Genomic DNA, 27,094 nt, shown 5'->3' with positions numbered 1-27,094 from the left:
CAGGGGGTTGGTGCTGGACCTGTAGCTCCAGCCTCTCCCCCTCTACTGCCAGGAAGTTGGTGCTGGACCTGTAGCTCCAGCCCCCCTTCTACTGGCAGGGGGTTGGTGCTGGACCTGTAGCCCTAGCTCCCTTCTACTGGCAGGGGGTTGGTGCTGGACCAGTAGCTCCAACCCCCCTCTACTGGCAAGGGGTGGGGTGCTGGACCTGAAGCTCCAGCCCCCCCTCTACTGCCAGGGAGTTGGTGCTGGACCTGTAGCTCCAGCTCCCCTCTACTGGCAGGGGGTTGGTGCTAGACCTGTAGCTCCAACCCTCCTCTACTGGCAGGGGGGTTGGATTTGGATCTGTACACCCAGCCCCCCCTTCTACTGGCAGGGGGTTGGTGCTGGACCTGTACCTCCAGCCCCCCTTCTACTGGCAGGGGGTTGGGGCTAGACCTGTAACTCTTGCCCCCCTCTACTGGCATGGGGTTGGTGCTGGACCTGTAGTTCCAGCCCTTCTCTGCTGACAGGGGGTTGGTGCTGGACCTGTAGCTCCAGTCCCCCTCTACTGGCAGGGGGTTGGTGCTGGACCTGTAGCTCCAGCCCCTCCTCTACTGGCAGGGGGTTAGTGCTGGACCTGTAGCTCCAGCCTCCCTCTACTGGCAGGGAGTTGGTGCTGGACTGTAGCTCCAGCCCCCCTCTACTGGCAGAGGGTGGGTTCTGGACCTGTAGCTCCAGCCCCCCCTCTACTGCCAGGAAGTTGGTGCTGGACCTGTAGCTCCAGCCCCCCTTCTACTGGACCTGTAGCCCTAGCTCTCTTCTACTGGCAGGGGGTTGGTGCTGGACCAGTAGCTCCAGCCCCCCTTTACTGGCAGGGGGTTGGTGCTGGACCTGTAGCTCCAGCCCCCCTTCTACTGGCAGGGGGTTGGTGCTGGACCTGTAGCCCTAGCTCCCTTCTACTGGCAGGGGGTTGGTGCTGGACCAGTAGCTCCAGCCCCCCTCTACTGGCAGGGGGTTGGTGCTAGACCTGTAGCTCCAGCCCCCCTCTATTGGCAGGGGGGTTGGTACTAGACCTGTATCTCCAGCCCACCTCTACTGGCAGGGGGTTGGTGCTGGACCTGTAACTCCAGCTCCCCTCTACTGGCAGGGGGTTGGTGCTGGACCTGCAGCTCAAACCCACCTCTACTGGCAGGGGTTTGGTGTTAGACCTGTAGCTCCAGCCCCCCTCTCCTAGCAGGGGTTGGTTCTGGACCTGTAGCTCCAGCCCACCTCTACTTCCAGGGGGTTGGTGCTGGAAAAGTAGTCCCAGCTCCCCCACCTCTACTGGCAGGGGGTTGGTGGTGGACCTGTTTCTCCAACCGCCCCCCCCCCTCTACTGGCAGGGTGTTGGTGCTGGACCTGTAGCTCCCGCCCCCCTCTACTGGCAGAGGGTTGGTGCTGGAACTGTAGCTCCAGCTTTCCTCTACTGGCAGGGGGTTGGTGCTGGACCTGTAGCTTTTGCCCCCCCCCTCTACTAGCAGGGGGTTGGAGCGGGACCTGTAGCTCCAGTCCCCCTCTACTGGCAGGGAGTTGGTGCTGGACCTGTAGCTTCAGCCCCCCTCTACTGACAGGGGGGTTGATGCTGGACCTGTAGCTCCAGCCCCCCTCTACTGGCAGGGGGTTGGTGCTGGAACTGTAGCTCCAGCTTTCCTCTACTGGCAAGGGGTTGGTGCTGGAACTGTAGGTCCAGCTTTCCTCTACTGGCAGGGTGTTGGTGCTGGACCTGTAGCTCCAGCCCCCCTCTACTGGCAAGGGGTTGGTGCTGGACCTGTAGCTCCCGCCCCCCTCTACTGGCAGAGGGTTGGTGCTGGAACTGTAGCTCCAGCTTACCTCTACTGGCAGGGGGTTGGTGCTGGACCTGTAGCTCCCGCCCCCCTCTACTAGCAGAGGGTTGGTGCTGGAACTGTAGCTCCAGCTTTCCTCTACTGGCAGGGGGTTGGTGCTGGACCTGTAGCTCCCGCCCCCCTCTACTGGCAGAGGGTTGGTGCTGGAACTGTAGCTCCAGCTTTCCTCTACTGGCAGGGGGTTGGTGCTTGACCTGTAGCTCCTGCCCCCCTCTACTGGCAGGGTGTTGGTGCTGGACCTGTAGCTCCCGCCCCCCTCTACTGGCAGAGGGTTGGTGCTGGAACTGTAGCTCCAGCTTTCCTCTACTGGCAGGGGGTTGGTGCTGGACCTGTAGCTCCAGCCCCCCCTCTACTGGCAGAGGATTGGTGCAGGACCTGTAGCTCCAGTCACCTTCTACTGGCAGGGGGTTGGTGCTGGACCTGTAGCTCCAGCCCCCCTCTACTGGCAGGAGGTTGGTGCTGGACCTGTAGCTCCAGCCCCCCTCTACTGGCAGGCGTTGGTGCTGGACCTGTAGCTCCAGTCCCCCTCTACTGGCAAAGGGTTGTTCTGGACCTGTAGCTCCAGACCCCCTCTGCAGGCAGGGGGTTGTTCTGGACATGTAGCTCCAGCCCCCCCTCAACTGGAAGGGAGTTGGTGATGGACCTCTAGTTCCAGCCCCCCCTCTACTGCCAGGGAGTTGGTGCTGGAAATGTAGCTCCAGCGCCCCCTCTCCTGGCAGGCAGGGGATTGGTGCTGGACCTGTAGCTCAACCCACCTCTACTGGCAGGGGGTTGCTGCTGGAAAAGTAGTTCCAACCCCCCCCCTCTACTGGCAGGGGGTTGGTGCTGGACCTGCAGCTCTAGCCCACCTCTACTGGCAGGGGGTTAGTACTGGACCTGTAGCTTCACCCTCCCCTCTCTACTGGCAGGGGGTTGGTGCTGGACCTGTAGCTCCAGCCCATCTCTACTGGCAGGGGGTTGATGCTGGACCTGTAGCTCCAACCCACCTCTACTGGCAGGGGGTTGAATCTGGACCTGTAGCTCCAGCCCCCCCTCTGCTGGCAGGGGGGTTGGTGCTGGGCCAGTACCTCTAGCCCCCCCTCTACTGGCTGGGGGGTTGTTGCAGGACCTGTAGCTCCAGCCCCCCTCAACTGGCAGGGGGTTGGTGCTGGACCTGCAGCTCTAGCCCCCTCTACTGGCAGGGGCTTGGAGCTGGACCTGTAGCTCCAGCCCCCTCTACTGGCAGGGGTTTGGAGCTGGACCTGTAGCTCCAGCCCTCCTCTACTGGCTGGGGGGTTGGTGCTGGACCTGTAGCTCCAGCCCCCCCCCCTCTACATGAAGGGGGTTGGTGCTGGACCTGAAGCTCAAGCCCCCTCTACTGGCAGGGGGTTGGTGCTGGACTTGTAGCTACAGCCCTCCTCTACTGGCAGGGGTTGGTGCTGGACCTGTAGCTCCAGCCCCCCCTCTACTGGCAGGGGTTGGTGCTGGACCTGTAGCTCCAGCCCCCCTCTACTGGCAAGGGTTTCGTGCTGGACCTGTAGCTCCAGCCCCCCCCCCCTCTACTGGCAGGGGGTTGGTGTTGGACCAGTAGTTCCAGCCCCCCTCGGCTGGCAGGGGATTGGTGCTGGACCTGTAGTTCCTGGCCCCCCTCTACTGGCAGGGGGTTGGTGCTGGACCTGTAGCTTCAGCCCCTCTCTACTGGCGGGGGGTTGGTGCTGGACCTGTAGCTCCAGCCCCCTTCTACTGGCAGGGGGTTGGTGCTGGATCTGTAGCTCCTGCCCCCCCTCTACTGGCAGAAGGTTGGTGCTGGAACTGTTGCTCCAGCTCCCCCTCTACTGGCAGGGGGTTGGTGCTGGACCTGTAGCTCCAGCCCCCCCCCCTCTACATGAAGGGGGTTGGTGCTGGACCTGAAGCTCAAGCCCCCTCTACTGGCAGGGGGTTGGTGCTGGACCTGTATCTCCAGGCCCCCCTCTACTGGCAGGGGGTTGGTGCAGGACCTGTATCTCCAGTCCACCTCTATTGGCAGGGGGTTGGTTCTGGACCTGTAGCTCCAGACCCCCTCTACTGGCAGGGGGTTGGTTTTGGACCTGTAGCTCCAGCCCAACCTCTACTGGCAAGGGGTTGCTGCTGGACCTGAGGCTCCAGCCCCCTCTACTGGCAAGGGGTTGGTGCTGAACCTGTAGCTCCAGCCCCCTCTACTGGCAGGGGGTTGGTGCTGGACCTGTAGCTCCAGCCCCCCTCTACTGGCAGGGGGGGATAGTGCTGGACCTGTAGCTCCTCCCCCTCTCTACTGGCATGGGTTTGGTGTTGGACCTGTAGCCCTTGCCCCCCTCTACTGGCAGGGGTTTGGTGTTGGACCTGTAGCTCCAGCCCCCTATACTGGCAGGGTGTTGGACCTTAAGCTCCAGCCCCCCTCTACTGGCAGGGGGGATAGTGCTGGACCTGTAGCTCCTGCCTGCCCCCCCCCCTACTGGCAGGGGATTGGTTCTGGACCTGTAGCTCCTACCCCCCCCCTCTACTGGCAGGGGGTTGGTTCTGGACCTGTAGCTCCTAACCCCCCCACGTTTAGTGGAAGGGGGTAGGTTCTGGACCTGTAGCTCCTAACCCCCCCCCTGTCTAGTGGAAGGGGGTTAGTGTGGGACCTGTAGCTCCAGCCCCCCCTCTACTGGCAGAAGGTTGGTGCTGGAACTGTTGCTCCAGCCCCCCCTCTACAGGCAGGGGGTTGGTGTTGGACCTGTAACTTCAGCCCCCCTCTACTGGCAGGGGGTTGATGCTGGACCTGTAGCTCCAGTCACCTTCTACTGGCAGGGGAGGTTTGTGCTGGACCTGTAGCTCCAGCCCCACCCCTCTACTGGCAGGGGGGTTGGTGCTGGACCTGTAGCTCCAGCCCCCCCTCTACTGGCAGGGGGTTGGTGCTGGACCTGTAGGTCCAGCCCCCCCTCTACTGCCAGGAAGTTGGTGCTGGACCTGTAGCTCCAGCCCCCCTTCTACTGGCAGGGGGTTGGTGCTGGACCTGTAGCCCTAGCTCCCTTCTACTGGCAGGAGGTTGGTGCTGGACCAGTAGCTCCAACCCCCCTCTACTGGCAAGGGGTGGGGTGCTGGACCTGAAGCTCCAGCCCCCCCTCTACTGCCAGGGAGTTGGTGCTGGACCTGTAGCTCCAGCTCCCCTCTACTGGCAGGGGGTTGGTGCTAGACCTGTAGCTCCAACCCTCCTCTACTGGCAGGGGGGTTGGATTTGGATCTGTACACCCAGCCCCCCCTCTACTGGCAGGGGGTTGGTGCTGGACCTGTACCTCCAGCCCGCCCTCTACTAGCAGGGGGATTGTGCTGGACCAGTAGCCCCAGTCCGCCTCTACTGGCAGGGGGTTGGTGCTGGACCTGTAGCTACAGCCCCCCCTTCTACTGGCAGGGGGTTGGGGCTAGACCTGTAACTCTTGCCCCCCTCTACTGGCATAGGGTTGGTGCTGGACCTGTAGTTCCAGCCCTTCTCTGCTGACAGGGGGTTGGTGCTGGACCTGTAGCTCCGGTCCCCCTCTACTGGCAGGGGGTTGGTGCTGGACCTGTAGCTCCAGACCCCCCCCCCTCTACTGCCAGGAAGTTGGTGCTGGACCTGTAGCTCCAGCCCCCCTTCTACTGGCAGGGGGTTGGTGCTGGACCTGTAGCCCTAGCTCCCTTCTACTGGCAGGGGGTTGGTGCTGGACCAGTAGCTCCAACCCCCCTCTACTGGCAAGGGGTGGGGTGCTGGACCTGAAGCTCCAGCCCCCCCTCTACTGCCAGGGAGTTGGTGCTGGACCTGTAGCTCCAGCTCCCCTCTACTGGCAGGGGGTTGGTGCTAGACCTGTAGCTCCAACCCTCCTCTACTGGCAGGGGGGTTGGATTTGGATCTGTACACCCAGCCCCCCCTTCTACTGGCAGGGGGTTGGTTCTGGACCTGTAGCTCCTAACCCCCCCACGTTTAGTGGAAGGGGGTAGGTTCTGGACCTGTAGCTCCTAACCCCCCCCCCTGTCTAGTGGAAGGGGGTTAGTGTGGGACCTGTAGCTCCAGCCCCCCCTCTACTGGCAGAAGGTTGGTGCTGGAACTGTTGCTCCAGCCCCCCCTCTACAGGCAGGGGGTTGGTGTTGGACCTGTAACTTCAGCCCCCCTCTACTGGCAGGGGGTTGATGCTGGACCTGTAGCTCCAGTCACCTTCTACTGGCAGGGGAGGTTTGTGCTGGACCTGTAGCTCCAGCCCCACCCCTCTACTGGCAGGGGGGTTGGTGCTGGACCTGTAGCTCCAGCCCCCCCTCTACTGGCAGGGGGTTGGTGCTGGACCTGTAGGTCCAGCCCCCCCTCTACTGCCAGGAAGTTGGTGCTGGACCTGTAGCTCCAGCCCCCCTTCTACTGGCAGGGGGTTGGTGCTGGACCTGTAGCCCTAGCTCCCTTCTACTGGCAGGAGGTTGGTGCTGGACCAGTAGCTCCAACCCCCCTCTACTGGCAAGGGGTGGGGTGCTGGACCTGAAGCTCCAGCCCCCCCTCTACTGCCAGGGAGTTGGTGCTGGACCTGTAGCTCCAGCTCCCCTCTACTGGCAGGGGGTTGGTGCTAGACCTGTAGCTCCAACCCTCCTCTACTGGCAGGGGGGTTGGATTTGGATCTGTACACCCAGCCCCCCCTCTACTGGCAGGGGGTTGGTGCTGGACCTGTACCTCCAGCCCGCCCTCTACTAGCAGGGGGATTGTGCTGGACCAGTAGCCCCAGTCCGCCTCTACTGGCAGGGGGTTGGTGCTGGACCTGTAGCTACAGCCCCCCCTTCTACTGGCAGGGGGTTGGGGCTAGACCTGTAACTCTTGCCCCCCTCTACTGGCATAGGGTTGGTGCTGGACCTGTAGTTCCAGCCCTTCTCTGCTGACAGGGGGTTGGTGCTGGACCTGTAGCTCCAGTCCCCCTCTACTGGCAGGGGGTTGGTGCTGGACCTGTAGCTCCAGCCCCCCCCCCCCTCTACTGCCAGGAAGTTGGTGCTGGACCTGTAGCTCCAGCCCCCCTTCTACTGGCAGGGGGTTGGTGCTGGACCTGTAGCCCTAGCTCCCTTCTACTGGCAGGGGGTTGGTGCTGGACCAGTAGCTCCAACCCCCCTCTACTGGCAAGGGGTGGGGTGCTGGACCTGAAGCTCCAGCCCCCCCTCTACTGCCAGGGAGTTGGTGCTGGACCTGTAGCTCCAGCTCCCCTCTACTGGCAGGGGGTTGGTGCTAGACCTGTAGCTCCAACCCTCCTCTACTGGCAGGGGGGTTGGATTTGGATCTGTACACCCAGCCCCCCCTTCTACTGGCAGGGGGTTGGTGCTGGACCTGTACCTCCAGCCCGCCCTCTACTAGCAGGGGGATTGTGCTGGACCAGTAGCCCCAGTCCACCTCTACTGGCAGGGGGTTGGTGCTGGACCTGTAGCTACAGCCCCCCTTCTACTGGCAGGGGGTTGGGGCTAGACCTGTAACTCTTGCCCCCCTCTACTGGCATGGGGTTGGTGCTGGACCTGTAGTTCCAGCCCTTCTCTGCTGACAGGGGGTTGGTGCTGGACCTGTAGCTCCAGTCCCCCTCTACTGGCAGGGGGTTGGTGCTGGACCTGTAGCTCCAGCCCCTCCTCTACTGGCAGGGGGTTAGTGCTGGACCTGTAGCTCCAGCCTCCCTCTACTGGCAGGGAGTTGGTGCTGGACTGTAGCTCCAGCCCCCCTCTACTGGCAGAGGGTGGGTTCTGGACCTGTAGCTCCAGCCCCCCCTCTACTGCCAGGAAGTTGGTGCTGGACCTGTAGCTCCAGCCCCCCTTCTACTGGACCTGTAGCCCTAGCTCTCTTCTACTGGCAGGGGGTTGGTGCTGGACCAGTAGCTCCAGCCCCCCTTTACTGGCAGGGGGTTGGTGCTGGACCTGTAGCTCCAGCCCCCCTTCTACTGGCAGGGGGTTGGTGCTGGACCTGTAGCCCTAGCTCCCTTCTACTGGCAGGGGGTTGGTGCTGGACCAGTAGCTCCAGCCCCCCTCTACTGGCAGGGGGTTGGTGCTAGACCTGTAGCTCCAGCCCCCCTCTATTGGCAGGGGGGTTGGTACTAGACCTGTACCTCCAGCCCACCTCTACTGGCAGGGGGTTGGTGCTGGACCTGTAACTCCAGCTCCCCTCTACTGGCAGGGGGTTGGTGCTGGACCTGTAGCTCAAACCCACCTCTACTGGCAGGGGTTTGGTGTTAGACCTGTAGCTCCAGCCCCCCTCTCCTAGCAGGGGTTGGTTCTGGACCTGTAGCTCCAGCCCACCTCTACTTCCAGGGGGTTGGTGCTGGAAAAGTAGTCCCAGCTCCCCCACCTCTACTGGCAGGGGGTTGGTGGTGGACCTGTTTCTCCAACCGCCCCCCCCCTCTACTGGCAGGGTGTTGGTGCTGGACCTGTAGCTCCCGCCCCCCTCTACTGGCAGAGGGTTGGTGCTGGAACTGTAGCTCCAGCTTTCCTCTACTGGCAGGGGGTTGGTGCTGGACCTGTAGCTTTTGCCCCCCCCCCTCTACTAGCAGGGGGTTGGAGCGGGACCTGTAGCTCCAGTCCCCCTCTACTGGCAGGGAGTTGGTGCTGGACCTGTAGCTTCAGCCCCCCTCTACTGACAGGGGGGTTGATGCTGGACCTGTAGCTCCAGCCCCCCTCTACTGGCAGGGGGTTGGTGCTGGAACTGTAGCTCCAGCTTTCCTCTACTGGCAAGGGGTTGGTGCTGGAACTGTAGCTCCAGCTTTCCTCTACTGGCAGGGTGTTGGTGCTGGACCTGTAGCTCCAGCCCCCCTCTACTGGCAAGGGGTTGGTGCTGGACCTGTAGCTCCCGCCCCCCTCTACTGGCAGAGGGTTGGTGCTGGAACTGTAGCTCCAGCTTACCTCTACTGGCAGGGGGTTGGTGCTGGACCTGTAGCTCCCGCCCCCCTCTACTGGCAGGGGGTTGGTGCTGGACCTGTAGCTCCAGACCCCCCCCCTCTACTGCCAGGAAGTTGGTGCTGGACCTGTAGCTCCAGCCCCCCTTCTACTGGCAGGGGGTTGGTGCTGGACCTGTAGCCCTAGCTCCCTTCTACTGGCAGGGGGTTGGTGCTGGACCAGTAGCTCCAACCCCCCTCTACTGGCAAGGGGTGGGGTGCTGGACCTGAAGCTCCAGCCCCCCCTCTACTGCCAGGGAGTTGGTGCTGGACCTGTAGCTCCAGCTCCCCTCTACTGGCAGGGGGTTGGTGCTAGACCTGTAGCTCCAACCCTCCTCTACTGGCAGGGGGGTTGGATTTGGATCTGTACACCCAGCCCCCCCTTCTACTGGCAGGGGGTTGGTTCTGGACCTGTAGCTCCTAACCCCCCCACGTTTAGTGGAAGGGGGTAGGTTCTGGACCTGTAGCTCCTAACCCCCCCCCCTGTCTAGTGGAAGGGGGTTAGTGTGGGACCTGTAGCTCCAGCCCCCCCCTCTACTGGCAGAAGGTTGGTGCTGGAACTGTTGCTCCAGCCCCCCCTCTACAGGCAGGGGGTTGGTGTTGGACCTGTAACTTCAGCCCCCCTCTACTGGCAGGGGGTTGATGCTGGACCTGTAGCTCCAGTCACCTTCTACTGGCAGGGGAGGTTTGTGCTGGACCTGTAGCTCCAGCCCCACCCCTCTACTGGCAGGGGGGTTGGTGCTGGACCTGTAGCTCCAGCCCCCCCTCTACTGGCAGGGGGTTGGTGCTGGACCTGTAGGTCCAGCCCCCCCTCTACTGCCAGGAAGTTGGTGCTGGACCTGTAGCTCCAGCCCCCCTTCTACTGGCAGGGGGTTGGTGCTGGACCTGTAGCCCTAGCTCCCTTCTACTGGCAGGAGGTTGGTGCTGGACCAGTAGCTCCAACCCCCCTCTACTGGCAAGGGGTGGGGTGCTGGACCTGAAGCTCCAGCCCCCCCTCTACTGCCAGGGAGTTGGTGCTGGACCTGTAGCTCCAGCTCCCCTCTACTGGCAGGGGGTTGGTGCTAGACCTGTAGCTCCAACCCTCCTCTACTGGCAGGGGGGTTGGATTTGGATCTGTACACCCAGCCCCCCCTCTACTGGCAGGGGGTTGGTGCTGGACCTGTACCTCCAGCCCGCCCTCTACTAGCAGGGGGATTGTGCTGGACCAGTAGCCCCAGTCCGCCTCTACTGGCAGGGGGTTGGTGCTGGACCTGTAGCTACAGCCCCCCCTTCTACTGGCAGGGGGTTGGGGCTAGACCTGTAACTCTTGCCCCCCTCTACTGGCATAGGGTTGGTGCTGGACCTGTAGTTCCAGCCCTTCTCTGCTGACAGGGGGTTGGTGCTGGACCTGTAGCTCCAGTCCCCCTCTACTGGCAGGGGGTTGGTGCTGGACCTGTAGCTCCAGCCCCCCCCCCCTCTACTGCCAGGAAGTTGGTGCTGGACCTGTAGCTCCAGCCCCCCTTCTACTGGCAGGGGGTTGGTGCTGGACCTGTAGCCCTAGCTCCCTTCTACTGGCAGGGGGTTGGTGCTGGACCAGTAGCTCCAACCCCCCTCTACTGGCAAGGGGTGGGGTGCTGGACCTGAAGCTCCAGCCCCCCCTCTACTGCCAGGGAGTTGGTGCTGGACCTGTAGCTCCAGCTCCCCTCTACTGGCAGGGGGTTGGTGCTAGACCTGTAGCTCCAACCCTCCTCTACTGGCAGGGGGGTTGGATTTGGATCTGTACACCCAGCCCCCCCTTCTACTGGCAGGGGGTTGGTGCTGGACCTGTACCTCCAGCCCGCCCTCTACTAGCAGGGGGATTGTGCTGGACCAGTAGCCCCAGTCCACCTCTACTGGCAGGGGGTTGGTGCTGGACCTGTAGCTACAGCCCCCCTTCTACTGGCAGGGGGTTGGGGCTAGACCTGTAACTCTTGCCCCCCTCTACTGGCATGGGGTTGGTGCTGGACCTGTAGTTCCAGCCCTTCTCTGCTGACAGGGGGTTGGTGCTGGACCTGTAGCTCCAGTCCCCCACTACTGGCAGGGGGTTGGTGCTGGACCTGTAGCTCCAGCCCCTCCTCTACTGGCAGGGGGTTAGTGCTGGACCTGTAGCTCCAGCCTCCCTCTACTGGCAGGGAGTTGGTGCTGGACTGTAGCTCCAGCCCCCCTCTACTGGCAGAGGGTGGGTTCTGGACCTGTAGCTCCAGCCCCCCCTCTACTGCCAGGAAGTTGGTGCTGGACCTGTAGCTCCAGCCCCCCTTCTACTGGACCTGTAGCCCTAGCTCTCTTCTACTGGCAGGGGGTTGGTGCTGGACCAGTAGCTCCAGCCCCCCTTTACTGGCAGGGGGTTGGTGCTGGACCTGTAGCTCCAGCCCCCCTTCTACTGGCAGGGGGTTGGTGCTGGACCTGTAGCCCTAGCTCCCTTCTACTGGCAGGGGGTTGGTGCTGGACCAGTAGCTCCAGCCCCCCTTTACTGGCAGGGGGTTGGTGCTGGACCTGTAGCTCCAGCCTCCCTCTGCTGGCAGGGAGTTGGTGCTGGACTGTAGCTCCAGCCCCCCTCTACTGGCAGAGGGTGGGTTCTGGACCTGTAGCTCCAGCCCCCCCTCTACTGCCAGGAAGTTGGTGCTGGACCTGTAGCTCCAGCCCCCCTTCTACTGGACCTGTAGCCCTAGCTCTCTTCTACTGGCAGGGGGTTGGTGCTGGACCAGTAGCTCCAGCCCCCCTTTACTGGCAGGGGTTGGTGCTGGACCAGTAGCTCCAGCCCCCCTCTACTGGCAGGGGGTTGGTGCTAGACCTGTAGCTCCAGCCCCCCTCTATTGGCAGGGGGGTTGGTACTAGACCTGTACCTCCAGCCCACCTCTACTGGCAGGGGGTTGGTGCTGGACCTGTAACTCCAGCTCCCCTCTACTGGCAGGGGGTTGGTGCTGGACCTGTAGCTCAAACCCACCTCTACTGGCAGGGGTTTGGTGTTAGACCTGTAGCTCCAGCCCCCCTCTCCTAGCAGGGGTTGGTTCTGGACCTGTAGCTCCAGCCCACCTCTACTTCCAGGGGGTTGGTGCTGGAAAAGTAGTCCCAGCTCCCCCACCTCTACTGGCAGGGGGTTGGTGGTGGACCTGTTTCTCCAACCGCCCCCCCCTCTACTGGCAGGGTGTTGGTGCTGGACCTGTAGCTCCCGCCCCCCTCTACTGGCAGAGGGTTGGTGCTGGAACTGTAGCTCCAGCTTTCCTCTACTGGCAGGGGGTTGGTGCTGGACCTGTAACCTTTTGCCCCCCCCCCTCTACTAGCAGGGGGTTGGAGCGGGACCTGTAGCTCCAGTCCCCCTCTACTGGCAGGGAGTTGGTGCTGGACCTGTAGCTTCAGCCCCCCTCTACTGACAGGGGGGTTGATGCTGGACCTGTAGCTCCAGCCCCCCTCTACTGGCAGGGGGTTGGTGCTGGAACTGTAGCTCCAGCTTTCCTCTACTGGCAAGGGGTTGGTGCTGGAACTGTAGCTCCAGCTTTCCTCTACTGGCAGGGTGTTGGTGCTGGACCTGTAGCTCCAGCCCCCCTCTACTGGCAAGGGGTTGGTGCTGGACCTGTAGCTCCCGCCCCCCTCTACTGGCAGAGGGTTGGTGCTGGAACTGTAGCTCCAGCTTACCTCTACTGGCAGGGGGTTGGTGCTGGACCTGTAGCTCCCGCCCCCCTCTACTGGCAGAGGGTTGGTGCTGGAACTGTAGCTCCAGCTTTCCTCTACTGGCAGGGGGTTGGTGCTGGACCTGTAGCTCCCGCCCCCCTCTACTGGCAGAGGGTTGGTGCTGGAACTGTAGCTCCAGCTTTCCTCTACTGGCAGGGTGTTGGTGCTGGACCTGTAGCTCCCGCCCCCCTCTACTGGCAGAGGGTTGGTGCTGGAACTGTAGCTCCAGCTTTCCTCTACTGGCAGGGGGTTGGTGCTGGACCTGTAGCTCCAGCCCCCCCTCTACTGGCAGAGGATTGGTGCAGGACCTGTAGCTCCAGTCACCTTCTACTGGCAGGGGGTTGGTGCTGGACCTGTAGCTCCAGCCCCCCTCTACTGGCAGGAGGTTGGTGCTGGACCTGTAGCTCCAGCCCCCCTCTACTGGCAGGCGTTGGTGCTGGACCTGTAGCTCCAGCCCCCCTCTACTGGCAGGGGGTTGGTGCTGGACTTGTAGCTCCAATCCCACTCTACTGCCAGGGAGTTGGGGCTGGACCTGTAGCTCCAGCTCCCCTCTACTGGCAGGGGGTTGGTGCTGGACCTGTAGCTCCAACCCTCCTCTACTGGCAGGGGGGTTGGATTTGGATCTGTACACCCAGCCCCCCCTCTACTGGCAGGGGGTTGGTGCTGGACCTGTACCTCCAGCCCGCCCTCTACTAGCAGGGGGATCGTGCTGGACCAGTAGCCCCAGTCCGCCTCTACTGGCAGGGGGTTGGTGCTGGACCTGTAGCTACAGCCCCCCTTCTACTGGCAGGGGGTTGGTGCTAGACCTGTAACTCTTGCCCCCCTCTACTGGCATGGGGTTGGTGCTGGACCTGTAGTTCCAGCCCTTCTCTACTGACAGGGGGTTGGTGCTAGACCTGTAGCTCCAGCCCCCCTCTACTGGTAGGGGGTTGGTGCTGGACCTGTAGCTCCAGCCCCTCCTCTACTGGCAGGGGGTTAGTGCTGGACCTGTAGCTCCAGCCCCTCCTCTACTGGCAGGGAGTTGGTGCTGGACTGTAGCTCCAGCCCCCCTCTACTGGCAGAGGGTGGGTTCTGGACCTGTAGCTCCAGCCCCCCTCTACTGCCAGGAAGTTGGTGCTGGACCTGTAGCTCCAGCCCCCCTTCTACTGGCAGGGGGTTGGTGCTGGACCTGTAGCCCTAGCTCCCTTCTACTGGCAGGGAAGAAGTTGACATAATAGCACTAGAGATCTGCCATGAGGATGATAAACTAATGATCGTAAATGCATATAGTCCACCGCTAAGCAGCACATGGTCAAAGGAGGAGCTAGATAGTAAACGAGAAGGTCTTATAACAATAATGAGAGAGATCATAGCGAGAGCGGATAATGATAGTTCACGACTTTTGATGTCGGCGACTTCAACTTGAAATCCATAGACTGGGAAGCATGTGAAGCTAAAACAGTAGATTTCTGGACCTGTATATTTGTAGACCTCATCCTGGAAACCTTCTTGTATCAACATGTTAAACAAGCTACGAGGATGAGGGAAGGGGATGTTCCCTCCATGCTAGATTTGATATTTACCAGGAAGGAGGAAGAAATATTTGACATTCAGTACCTTCCTCCCTTGGGTAAAAGTGACCATGTCTTTTTGGGAATAAAGTATGCAATGCGTTATAATCTGGAAGAAAATATGATGGTCGATGCAATTGAAAAACCTGACTTTAGGAGAGGACATTATGGCAACCTTAGAAATTTTTTTAGTGAGTATAATTGAACAGACTTGTTGCTAGGCAAGGAAGTAAATGAGATGTATGTTAGGTTTTGTGAAATATATGATAAAGGCACAAAAAAATTTATACCAAAACAGAGAAGCAGAACTAGGAAACAGGATTGGTTCAACAGAAAGTGCGAGAGGGCCAGAGACCAAAAGACACAAAAATGGAATCAATACAGGAAGAGGCCGAACCCCCAAACATACCAGCGATACAAAAAATGCTAGAAACAACTACACGGCAGTGATTAGAGGCAGAAAGAAATTTTGAAAGAAGGATTGCAGACAAATGTAAAACAGAACCAGGTCTATTTTATAAATTCATAAACAACAAATTGCAGGTAAAGGATAATATTCAGAGGTTGAAAATGGGAAATAGATTCACGGAAAATGAAAAGGAAATGTGTGAAACATTAAACGAAAAGTTCCAAAGTGTGTTTGTACAAAATGAAATCTTCAGGGAACCAGATACAATAAGAATTCCAAAGAACAACATAGAGCACATAGAGGTGTCTAGAGACGAAGTGGAAAAAATGCTCAAGGAGCTAAATAAGAACAAAGCAGTTGGTCCAGATGGAGTTTCACCATGGGTTCTGAGAGAATGTGCACCTGAGCTTAGCATTCCTCTTCAACTGATTTTTCAGGCATCCCTGTTTACAGGAGTTGTAGCTGATGTGTGGAAAAAGGCTAACATAGTTCCAATCTACAAAAGTGGAAGCAGGGAAGACCACCTTAATTATAGACCGTTATCATTGACAAGTGTAATAGTCAAAATATTGGAAAAAATAATTAAATCTAAATGGGTAGAACACCTGGAGAGAAATGATATAATATCAGACAGACAGTATGGTTTTCGATCTGGAAGATCCTGTGTATTGAATTTACTAAGTTTCTATGATCGAGCAACAGAGATATTACAGGAAAGAGATGGTTGGGTTGACTGCATCTATCTGGACCTAAAAAAGGCTTTCGACAGAGTTCCACATAAGAGGTTGTTCTGGGAACTGGAAAATATTGGAGGAGTGACAGGTACGCTTCTAACATGGATGAAAAATTTTCTGACTGATAGAAAAATGAGGGCTGTGGTCAGAGGCAATGTATCGGACTGGAGAAATGTCACAAGTGGAGTACCACAGGGTTCAGTTCTTGCACCAGTGATGTTTATTGTCTACATAAATGATCTACCAGTTGGTATACAGAATTATATGAACATGTTTGCTGATGATGCTAAGATAATAGGAAGGATAAGAAACTTAGATGATTGTCATGCCCTTCAAGAAGACCTGGGCAAAATAAGTACATGGAGTGCCACTTGGCAAATGGAATTTAATGTTAATAAATGCCATGTTATGGAATGTGGAATAGGAGAACATAGACCCCACACAACCTATATATTATGTGAGAAATCTTTAAAGAATTCTGATAAAGAAAGAGATCAAGGGGTGGTTCTAGATAGAAACTATCACCTGAGGACCACATAAAGAATATTGTGCGAGGAGCCTATGCCACGCTTTCTAACTTCAGAATTGCTTTTAAATACATGGATGGTGATATACTAAAGAAATTGTTCACGACTTTTGTTAGACCAAAGCTAGAATATGCAGCAGTTGTGTGGTGCCCATATCTTAAGAAGCACATCAACAAACTGGAAAAGGTGCAAAGACATGCTACTAAGTGGCTCCCAGAACTGAAGGGCAAGAGCTACGAGGAGAGGTTAGAGGCATTAAATATGCCAAAACTAGAACATAGAAGAAAAAGAGGTGATATGATCACTACATACAAAATAGTAACAGGAATTGATAAAATCGATAGGGAAGATTTCCTGAGACCTGGAACTTTAAGAACAAGAGGCCATAGATATAAACTAGCTAAACACAGATGCCGAAGAAATGTAAGAAAATTCACTTTCGCAAACAGAGTGGTAGACGGTTGGAACAAGTTAGGGGAGAAGATGGTGGAGGCCAAGACTTTCATGAGTAGTTTCAAAGCGTTATATGACAATGAGTGCTGGGAAGACGGGACACCACAAGCGTAGCTCTCATCCTGTAACTACACTTAGGTAATTACTGGCAGGGAGTTGGTGCTGGACCTGTAGCTCCATTCCCCCTCTACTGGCAGGGGTTTGGAGCTGACATTGTTTGGGAGTTTTTTGGCAGTTTCAAGGCTTCAGTCTCTTTGAACCCATCAGTGGTCTGTTTTGGTTCACTGTCTTCCTGGATACTTTCCCGGTAGGTTGGTGGAGTGTCACCCGCTCTCTGGGCCTCTGGGACGGGGGCCAGGATCCCGGGTTCAATAGAGGATTACAGGTTCAATCACCATGCAGGACGGAAATGGTTCACATGTTTCTTTTCACCTGTTGCCTCTGTTCACCTACCAGTAAATGTTTACCAGGGGTTAGGCAAGTATTGTGTATTGTATGTTAAGGAAAGTCAGTTGTTGACCTTGGGGAACCTCCATAAACCTAAGAACAGGCTTCCTCTCAAGATACAACTCAATATCTTGTGATATGACTTATGAGAGAAAATTAAAAACTTACTGTTAATTCCTTCCGGGGGATCTCTCCAGTGATTTCCTGAACTTTATTCATGATGCTGGAGGATGAGTCTCCCAGGTGTACGGGGTCAGCTGTGGCACCTGTCTCCGTGGTCGTCATCTCCAGGGCCTCCCTGATGGTCTCCTGCACCTGTCGTTACCAACACAAACATTAATGGTGGAGGCTGTGTCTCCCAGGAGTACGGGGTTAGCTGTGGCCCCTGTCTCCGTGGTCGTCATCTCCAGGGCCTCCCTGATGGTCTCCTGCACCTGTCATTAACAACACAAACATTAATGGTGATGGCCGAGTCTCCTAGGTGTACGGGGTCAGCTGTGGCACCTGTCTCTGTGGTCATCATCTTCAGGGCCTCCCTGATGGTCTCCTGCACCTGTCATTAACAACACAAACATTAATGGTGATGGCCGAGTCTCCTAGGTGTACGGGGTCAGCTGTGGCACCTGTCTCTGTGGTCATCATCTTCAGTGCCTCCCTGATGGTCTCCTGCACCTGTCATTACCAACACAAACATTAATGGTGGAACCTGGACTATAATGAACCCTCAGGCTCTGAGTAAAGAAACTGGACTATAATGAAGCATCAGGCTCTGAGTAAAGTAACTGGACTATAATGAAGCATCAGGCTCTGAGTAAAGTAACTGGACTATAATGAAGCATCAGGCTCTGAGTAATGTAACTGGACTATATAAGTAATGTTGTTTCCCTACACTGACCACAGTGTAGAGAAACACCAAGATGACAGTTGACTTTATTAATAAAAATGTTTCAGGTGTTAGAGCAAAAAAAAAAAAACAGCATTGAATGTAATGAAACGCCATTTTCTGGGTGAGTCCCAGAGGCTCCCCGGAGCTATCCATGGCTGATATGGATACCCTAACTATTTTGCATCAGTCGATGTGGGTGGAGTTCTAGGCCTACCGGGGACCACGAGCCAGAACCTGGCCCCCTCAGAGAGGGACTGGGAGCAATGGCCCATAGAATTGCACATGTGATTTGGAGCATTCTATATCTGCCATCAACCGGGACAGGCACCCAGAAAGGTAAGCGCCACAAAACAAACCCCTATTCTGGGTAACAACAAAAATCGACAAACGAGTGAACAGAACTCCCCCAGAAAAACTAATTAACAAGCATGACGTCACATGAGCCGCGCCGCATGTCTGCGCAGCTCCCCTCTCCCTGGGAGGGGGAAGGGGGAGCCCCAGACCCCTGCGCTGGCGATCCCCGCCCCAGTTTTGAGGCTGGATATAAAAACCGCGAAAAAAACACTGACCGGAGGGCGGGAGGGTGCCGGGGAGCCTCCGGGATTCACCCAGAAAATGGTGTTTCATTACATTCGACGCTGGTTTTCTGGGGAGACCCTACGGCTCCCCGGAGCTACTTCACCAAAGACTACCTAAGAAAACAAGGGGATATACCCGGGGAGGCGGTCGGTGCACCACTTCTCAACACGAAGTCGAGACAACAACCCAAGAACCCCTCCGGAAAGCAGCAGGCACATCATTCGCCAGAAAAATTGAGAACGGCTGCAGATGAAGAAACCTATGACCACGACCATAGGAGCCAAAAACCACTGCGCCTGAGAAGAGCATGAAGCTCTGCCACACGACCCCAGAGGCCAATGCCAACATAAAAACAGAGCCATAGCAAAGCAAACCTGAATCAAAGGAGCCACAACAACCAAGGAGAAGAAAAACAGGAGAGCACCCTGTCCAAAGACCAGGACGGCACAGGCAGTGCATGAGCAGGTCGGAGGTGAAACAACGCACGAGACAGCCTGCGAAACAGCGCAGAAGGAACATCGATACCGAAAGCTAGCAGTAGAAACCAAGGTGCCAGACCCAGGAACGGCCCCAAACGCCTCTACATCCTCCGCAAGCCAATCCTATGACAGCCCCAGGAGGGAAAAGAAACGCAGGACCAAAACCAAAATGCCACAAGCGTGCAATTTCACCGCCACACGTGCAGCTGACAGGGAAGGAACTCGCATAAGGAGCCGCCCCGCACCAACATCCCGCAGAAGGGCAGGAGCGAAAAGATTCATTAAGAGGAGCAAAATTGCCCCCAGGAAAACGAGCAGCGCCAAGACAGCGCTAAGAGAAGAGATATGAACAAAAGAACACGAAGGTCAAACACCCAGAAGCTGCCCGGAATAGGACCCACAAGCCCTAGAAAGGACCGGAGGGAAGCCCAACTGAACGATGACAGACGTACCAGAAAACGGGAAGGAGCAAAACCGTCCCGAACCCTCGAGAACAAAAAGAAGCAAACACAAAGGACGAAGGCACAAAAACCCCATTGCACCCGAGACCAAAAGTCATGCAGAACCCCAAGAAAAGGGGGACATTACGGAGAAGGCCCGTCCCAGAAAAAAGGGGCGAAGACCGTAGAAAAGCAGCCACCGACAGGACGGAAGCAACGGGCATAATGGACAAGGAAACCGAGCCCAGGGAGGGGCCGACGCCCAAAAAGCACGTGTGGAGAGGGGGAACGGAAAAACCCCACTCCACAAAAACCGCAAGCCCCGCATAGAGGGGTAGAAAAACCCTGGCGGGGACCAACGGGGCCTGAGGCCCCCCACGTTAGCCCCACCCCAGCCCTGGGAACCCACACTGCAGGCCCCGGGGCCGAGCTGTCTCCCCAAAGCCCCAGCGTCGAGAAAAACCCCGGGGCAGCCCCGAAAAACACTAAGGAAGGGAGCCCACTGGGCTCTGGAACTTGAACCGAAACCGAATGATAGGCGAGGGGCGAGACGAAGACCCCAAGCTTATCCCCAGCCAGCACAACGAGGACAGGACAGAGAATCCAAGGAACATGGAAAAAACCAGGCCCGGCACAGCAAGACCAGCAAGAAAGGAGGGCCCCAGAGGGAGCATGGAAGGGCCGAACAAAATGCCACAACCAACCCCTACACGCAGCTGCAGTACCAAAACCGCAGCAAACGTCACCACACTCCCCAAGGAAGCGACAGGGAAGATAAAGATAAATCGTAACACGAGTGGCACACAAGGGGACACAGGCGGAAACCGAGTACCCAACTGAGCCACAGGGACGATAAAAAGAAACGTCTGCAGTGTAACAGGCAATCGAAGGAACACATTAGGCAGCCCAACTTGGGCTAACCCCATACACAGCCCCAAGAGCAGAGACGAGAGCGCCCATGAAGCACAGAATCCGCTCGTCAGGCGAACGACAGGGGAGAGGTGGGACCAAAGAGCCAGAACCCAATCCTGCAAGCACAAGGAGACGAGCACAAAACACCCTCGACACAGGAAAACCAAGCACCCCCACCGTTGCACTGCGGAACAAGGTGGAGGTGGGGCCCCGAACCCAAGCAAGGTTAGACAAGCATAGGAGAGGTACAGGAGGAGTACAGGCAGGAGCCGCCTCGGAAGGGCCAAGAGGCCACCCGCAGTCACCCGTGAACCGAGGAAGGAATCAGGTGGTGAGAACAAGAGTTGCCCTGTATGGGCCAATAGCCCTGCAGTAGGCACCTCGGTTGGTACGGTCCACGTTCTCAAGTACGTATGTACACCCATTCCAACTTCCAAAAACAAAAACAGCGTCAGGACGAAGTTGACGCCAGACCACACCAACTCACCTGCAGAACATAGGTGCTGAAGGGCCATGACGCAAGCCTGAGAACATAGCCGCCGGAGGCGGCCAGGGCGCCCATGCCGGAGAGGAGGAGGGGAGCGGCAAAGGAGGCTCCCCACCCTAAAATGCAGGGAAAAACCTTGTGACTTCCCCACAGTGGCACTCCAGAACACCCCCAAAGCAACAGGGCATGGATTGGAGAAAGAAAAGAGCGAGAGGTGAAGACCCCCCCCCCCCCCGAGAGAAAATGGATGCAGAACACCAACACATGTGCACACCGCCCGGAACCAAAACAAACTCCCACGGCGCATGCGCAGGACACGAAAGAAAAGTAGCCCAACAAGGTGAGAAGTAGCCCAACCGGCGACAAGGAGCTCAAACGGCGACAAGGAGCCCAACCGGCGACAAGGAGCCCAACCGGCGACAAGGAGCCCAAACGGTTACAAGGAGCCCAAACGGCTACAAGGAGCCCAAACAGCTACAAGGAGCCTAACCGGTCCAGAACAGAAGGAACCAGTATGGAGGCAAACTCCGGGACACACAGAAGGTAAGCCGCAAAGGCCAACCGCACCGCAGGCGAAGAGATGCGGGTAGCCGAAAACCTCCGGAAGACGGAACCGAAGAAACCACAGGGACACGGAACCGAACCGAACCCGAGGAGGAGCAGAACCCAAGCCCAAATCGTATGCAGAGGGGGGAAAGAAAACCCCACTCCTTGCAACAGTAAGCCCCGCTCAGAAGGACGGAAATCCAGGCGGGGCGCAATGGAGCCCAAGGCCCCCAAGGCCGCTCCTCCCCAACCCCAGGAGCCTCTACACCAGGCCCCGGGGCCGAGTCGACCTCCAAAGTCCCGGCCCCACAAGAAAAAGCCGGGGCAGCCGAGAGAGCTGGAAGAGAAGGGGCCCACTGGTCAGACCCTGGAGCATCAGGCGGAGGAACAGACTTGAATGCCTCCGCAGCTACCCCAGACGGGGCAACCCCCGAAACTGCCCAAGTCTCAGAACCTTTAACCCCGCCCCGACCTCGAAGCCTGCAGATGCGTAGGGGCTGGAAGCAGGAGGGGGAAAAACAAGGGGGCGTGGAAGGAACCAAGGCCGAAGCGACCAAAACCCCCAAGTCTGGGTCCCTACATAAAGCGGGGCAGCCTCGGGTCGTCCGGGGAAGCGACAAACCCGAGCGCGTTGCAACAACCTACCCTGCAACGCGCGAGCTGCCTGCACTCATGGGAATTCATCAGCAGACTGGGTGAATGGATTCACGAACAAGCAACAAAGCTCGCAGGACTCAAGGGTCGAATGTGTCACCGACCCACCAGGCAGCATGACAGAGGCAAAAACAAGGAGAGTCACCCTGAGACAAAGGGACAGAGCAACCCTCAACTCGCACAAAGCGAGAGGGAACGCAAGGGTCTCCACTTTCGGACCCGAGAGCCCCAGGGGGGTTTCCCAGGGCCCCTAGACTGGGTCTGATAAGGGTTATCCCAGGCAGGGCACGGCTAACCGGCGCCCCAAACTACCAAGCAAATTGCTAAAGCTGAACCCACGGGATGTGTCCACCCGTGAGGGTGAAGCAGGGGGTGCCACCACACAAACGACCCTAATATAAGGGGGAGGGAACACAAAGCAGACCCCCCCTACCAGGCAAAAAAAAAAAAAAAAAAAAAAAAAAAAAACAAGCGGACAACATACCCAGAAGGAATAGAGCCGGCTGCTGTTATAGGTGAAAACTAGCTACGCAGTACCCTGCACCCCACCAGTGCTATAACTACCACTTACCCCCAGGCAAACATGGGAGGAAAACCCGCAAACACTCGGGGCGGCCAAACGCCAAGCAGCGAAAAGCCAACAGAGGTAGACCCAAGGTGACTTGTGGAAGGCAACCCCAAGCCCCAAGGGCGGTACTTACAGGGCACTCAGGGAAGGTGACCCTAAGCACATGCAGCCCGAGTACCTGAGAATACTATTCCCAGCTCACACGACCACCGTAAGAGCAGCACTGCAAACAAGTCACAGCACTGAGACAAGACCGGAGCTGGATCCACACGACCATGCACTATCCCATCAGCTGAGGAACTGGGGCGGGGATCGCCAGCGCGGGGGTCTGGGGCTCCCCCTTCTCCCCTCCCAGAGAGGGGGGAGCTGCACAGACATGCGGCGCGGCTCATGTGACGTCATGCTTGTTAGTTCGTTTTTCTGGGGGGAGTTCTGTTCACTGGTTTGTCGATTTTTGTTGTTAATCAGAATAGGGGTTTGTTTTGTGGCACTTACCTTTCTGGGTGCCCGTCTCGGTCGATGGCAGATATAGAATGCTCCAAATCACATGTGCAATTCTATGGGACATTGCTCCCCGTGCCTCTCTGAGGGGGCCAGGTTCTGGCTCGTGGTCCCCGGTAAGCCTAGAACTCCACCCACATCGACTGATGCAAAATAGTTAGGGTATCCATATCAGCCATGGATAGCTCCATGGAGCCGTAGGGGATCTCCCCAGAAAACAGCGTTGAATGTAATGAAACGCCATTTTCTGGGGGAGACCCGAAGGCTCCCCAGAGCTATTCTGGCTGATATGGATATATTAGACTTTGGCATCACTCATGTGAATGGAGTTCTAAGCCTTACCGGGGACCACAAGCCAGAATCTGGGCCCCCTCAAATAGGCACAAGGAGCAATGACCTATAGAAACCCCCATATTATTGGAAGCTTTCAATGTCTGCCATCGACTGGGTCAGGCACCCAGAAAGGTAAATGCCCAAAAACAAACCCCTATTCTGGTTAAAAGATTGCTACTAAAAACCAAACTATTGGACAGAACTCCCCAAATGAAAAAGAGCATGATGTCACAACAGTCACCCCTTTGTTTTCTGTGCAGTTCTCCCCTCCCTGGGAGGGGGAAGGGGGAGTCCAAGACCCCCGTGCTGACTATCCACACCCCAGTTCTGAGGCTGGATATCAAAACACCGCAAAGAACTGTCAACCGGAGGGAGGTTGCCGGGGGAGCCTCTGGGTCTCACACAGAAACTGGCATTTAATTATATTCAATGCTGGTTTTCTGGGGGTCCCTGGAGCTACTTACCCAAAGACAACAACAGGAGGGACTTACCCAGGAGGCGGTCGCCATTCGCTCCTCAACTCATAGTCGAGACAACTGGCTGCAACCGCCGACCCAATGCGACACATGCCCAACTAGGGCATGACCGAATGTCAGGCCAAGACATGTTACCAAAGACGGCAGCCCACGCAGCAAACTTATGAACGTCGTGGGCACGAGGATAGACCGCAGGCTGGCTGGACCAAATAACCCTGTGGACAACCTAGGAGACCTGAACTCTGCAATAGGGAAGTTGGGAAACCAGGTCAACCCAAAGCTCGTTCCCGGCCACCGAGGCCGTGGCACGCATGTAATGGCAGAAAGCCGCAACCGGACAACACATGATGTACCCCTGGCTGAACAAATCAAGCATCAACAACCCAAGGACCCCTCTGGAAAGCATCAGTCTCATTCTTTGCTAGAAAAGAAGGAGACAGCTGCAGCCATACAAGCCTACCACCAGGACCAAAGGAGCAGAAACCCCTGAGCAGGAGGAGAGTATGAAGCTCCCCAACCCAACCCCCAGAGGTCAATGCCAACAAGAAAAGAGCCTTGGAGAAACAGTCCTGAACCGAAGGGGCCACCACAAACCGAGAAGACAGAAAAGAGAGCATCCGGTTCAACGACCAGGACGGTTCAGGCGGCACATGAGCAGGACGGAGGTGAAACAACACACGAGACAGCTTGCGGAACAGTGCAGAGAAAACATCAATGCCGAATGCAAGCTGCAGTAGCTCTGCTAGTGCCACACAATATGAGACGACAGTACTGTAAAAACCCACTAATCCGGAATCCGCCAATCCGGAAAATGCCCTAATCTGGCAAAAATCATGGCCGGATAAAGTTATCTCTCTATCTGGTGAAAATTTCCATGGAAGCCGGACTAGCAGATATTTGGCCAAATCAACTGCCTAACACTCGTACACTACCACCAGGAAGTGAGGGAGTCATGAAGGGAGGGAGGGAGTCACCCTCGCTGCCGCTCACTTCCTCTGTCCCACTCACATTCACTGCCTCCCTCCCAAAGAGATCCTTCTGTAGGGGCAGTAGATTGCCAGCCAGAAATAACCTGGAGAATTTCCATTTAATACAATAAAGCATTCATAAAACAAGTATTTTTATAACTTTTTATTATCCTAATAATATTATTAAACAAAATCTGTACCCAAAAATATATATGAGCATGTACATCCAGAATTTAAGAAACAAATCTGGGGCCGGATTCAGGAAGGTACTTAAGAAGGTTTTTCCTCTTAGCTAAGAACGAATTCCTTCTTAGCGCCTTCGTGGCGGCTACGTCCGTATTCAATTAACTACCCTAAGTGGAAAAACCTTCGTAAGTTCATTCCGGGATTTAAGTGTGGTTTCGACCACTCGTAGCTTTACGTAAACTGGATATAAGTCATTTTTTCTCTACTACATAACACTGGGATCGATTTATGATATTGGAACATGACCAAAATATTATAGCTGGTGAATCTAGTGAAGAGGAGTCCTTCGTGTTAGTTATATATGCATTCTCTGCTTGAAACTTGAAGTAAATATGTGTTTGATGATAGTAGAATTAGTTTTATAATAGCAAGATATTATACCAGTAGTTATTAAGTAAATAAACACTGGTGAACATGAAATATGAGAGAAGGTGATGAGCCCTGCCTGATGGGATCATTTACTATCGCCAAATGCCCCTGTTCACCTAGTAGTAAGGGTGTACCTTAGCTATACATACCCATTTCTAATTTATTTAGTTTGGTTTTATTTTGAAATTAAATCTGGGTGAGACATAAAATAAAAATATGCTGCACAAATGATGTTAGGTAAGGAGAAGGGTAAAAATGTCACAAACTTTATTCATTGAATACTTAAAGCTATAATTATGACTATATACTGTAGATTATTAAAAAAGAGAGGAAAGTAGGGGTCCAAAACCTCTTCCTGTTATACAATTTGGGTGTGGAACAAGTAATTATCAAAAGAAGGCACCATGCCGGGAAGGCTATGTAGCAGTAAGGCAGTGAGGTGAGGCAGCTACTTATTTGAGAAATGCTTATTTTATTTACCTTATAAGATGAGGCAACTTATTTTATTTGAGGAATACTCAGCTGATTCCTCTACATTTAGCATGGAACAAATTTGTGTCCAAGACCTCTTCCTGTTACTCAATTTGGCTGTGTATAACCAAACTAGAAGTGCTCTACAAATCAAGGGACCCAGAATGTGGAATGACCTCCCGAATCATGTCAAAGGCTGTACCTCTCTTAACCAGTTTAAGAGTTAAACCAAGTACTGCCTAATTAACTCCATGTAACCTAACTTACCTCCTAAATGTCAACCCATGTCTTGCTATTTTTTAAACAACGCTGTTCACCAACATGTGCAATTGCTGAGTTATGCTATGCTAACCCCCCTTTTTGTATTTTTTATTCCTTCTTTCAACACAATTTATACCTAATCCCGATTACTAAGTTTTAGTCTGTGTTTTTTCCCCCCACACCTTGCCCGAAATGCTATGAGTATTAGTGGCTTTAGGTATTGTATGTACTAGCTCTGTCTATAAATCCAACATTATGTTTGTAAATCAACTGTATGTACTTTTCCTGAATAAAATGTATTTATTATTTATTTTTTAATCAGTAAGTATTAAAAGAAGGCACCAAGCTGGGAAGGCTATGTAGCACCATTGTGTGTAACAATAAACCAAATTTTTTTTAACAAATAATGCACCTGTATGGTAAAACAAATCCTGTCAGCTGTAAAAATATTGATGCAGTTATTTAAATGAAAAATATAATGAAAGAAATATTACTGGTTTATTTTTATCCTATCTTTTTGTACTGTACAGTATATCCAAGGAAGTGAAAAATTGAGACATAATGCACAATTTAATGAATGATTAGCATGGATTAGCAGTTCAAAAGAAATATGACTTGTATTACGTATCAACATGAGATCTTAATGATCCATGGTCAACATGATTTAATAAGGATAATACAGTACTGTATTTGTAATAATACAAACTATAATTTAAAATCTTTATTACTGATTTTTTTTATTAAGAAGATTAGGTATACACAGCAATGTGCTGCTACCCTATTCTATATGGAATATTACACAGTGTAGATAAAAAACTAGCTATAAGTTTATCTAATACTCCCATCTCACAGGATGGTTAGACATACTGTACATGGAATCAATTTAGAAAATACCAGCCTCAATACAAAAAACAAATCAACTCTGACTAAACAACTCTAAGCAATTTTCACAAGAGGTAAGCACTGAATCATGAAAACATTATATTATAATTACTCTTACCAGTTTCTACAAAACTCCTCTCAAACAATGTATTTTTAAACATGTTTAGGTATACATAGCAATGTGCTGCTTTCCTATTCTGTATAAAGGACCACACAGTGTAGATCAAAAACCAGCTACAAGCTCACCCAACATCCTCACCTCACAGGATGGCCAGTCATACATGGAATTAGGAGAGAACAAAATACTTAATGCTGATCTATTAGCCTCCACTGGCAAAATCTGGGTGCAGCACAAGAATATCTTCCAATATTCCTGAGTGTATGAAGTAATTACAGAGCTCAAAATACCTCATACCATTTGGTATGAAGTCACTGATAACAGGACAATCACAGATATAGTGTTGGAGAGTATGTTCTCTCAAG

At 54.9% G+C, this 27,094-nt stretch overlaps 1 protein-coding gene across 1 annotated transcript in view; it reads right to left on the bottom strand.

The window, feature by feature from the left end:
• Positions 1–27,094, bottom strand: part of LOC138371910 (uncharacterized) — a 163,826-nt gene that overhangs the window by 7,281 nt on the left and 129,451 nt on the right. The window contains exon 3 of the mRNA XM_069336960.1: positions 16,722–16,868. Coding sequence (XP_069193061.1) covers positions 16,722–16,868 — 147 coding nt within the window. The remainder of the gene's footprint in view (positions 1–16,721; positions 16,869–27,094) is intronic.

The sequence above is a fragment of the Procambarus clarkii genome, chromosome 37, assembly GCF_040958095.1.
Source record: "Procambarus clarkii isolate CNS0578487 chromosome 37, FALCON_Pclarkii_2.0, whole genome shotgun sequence".
Classification (NCBI taxonomy): Eukaryota; Metazoa; Arthropoda; class Malacostraca; order Decapoda; family Cambaridae; genus Procambarus; species Procambarus clarkii.
Note: the sequence above shows the minus strand (reverse complement) of the source record. Positions and strands in the feature narration are given on the sequence as shown.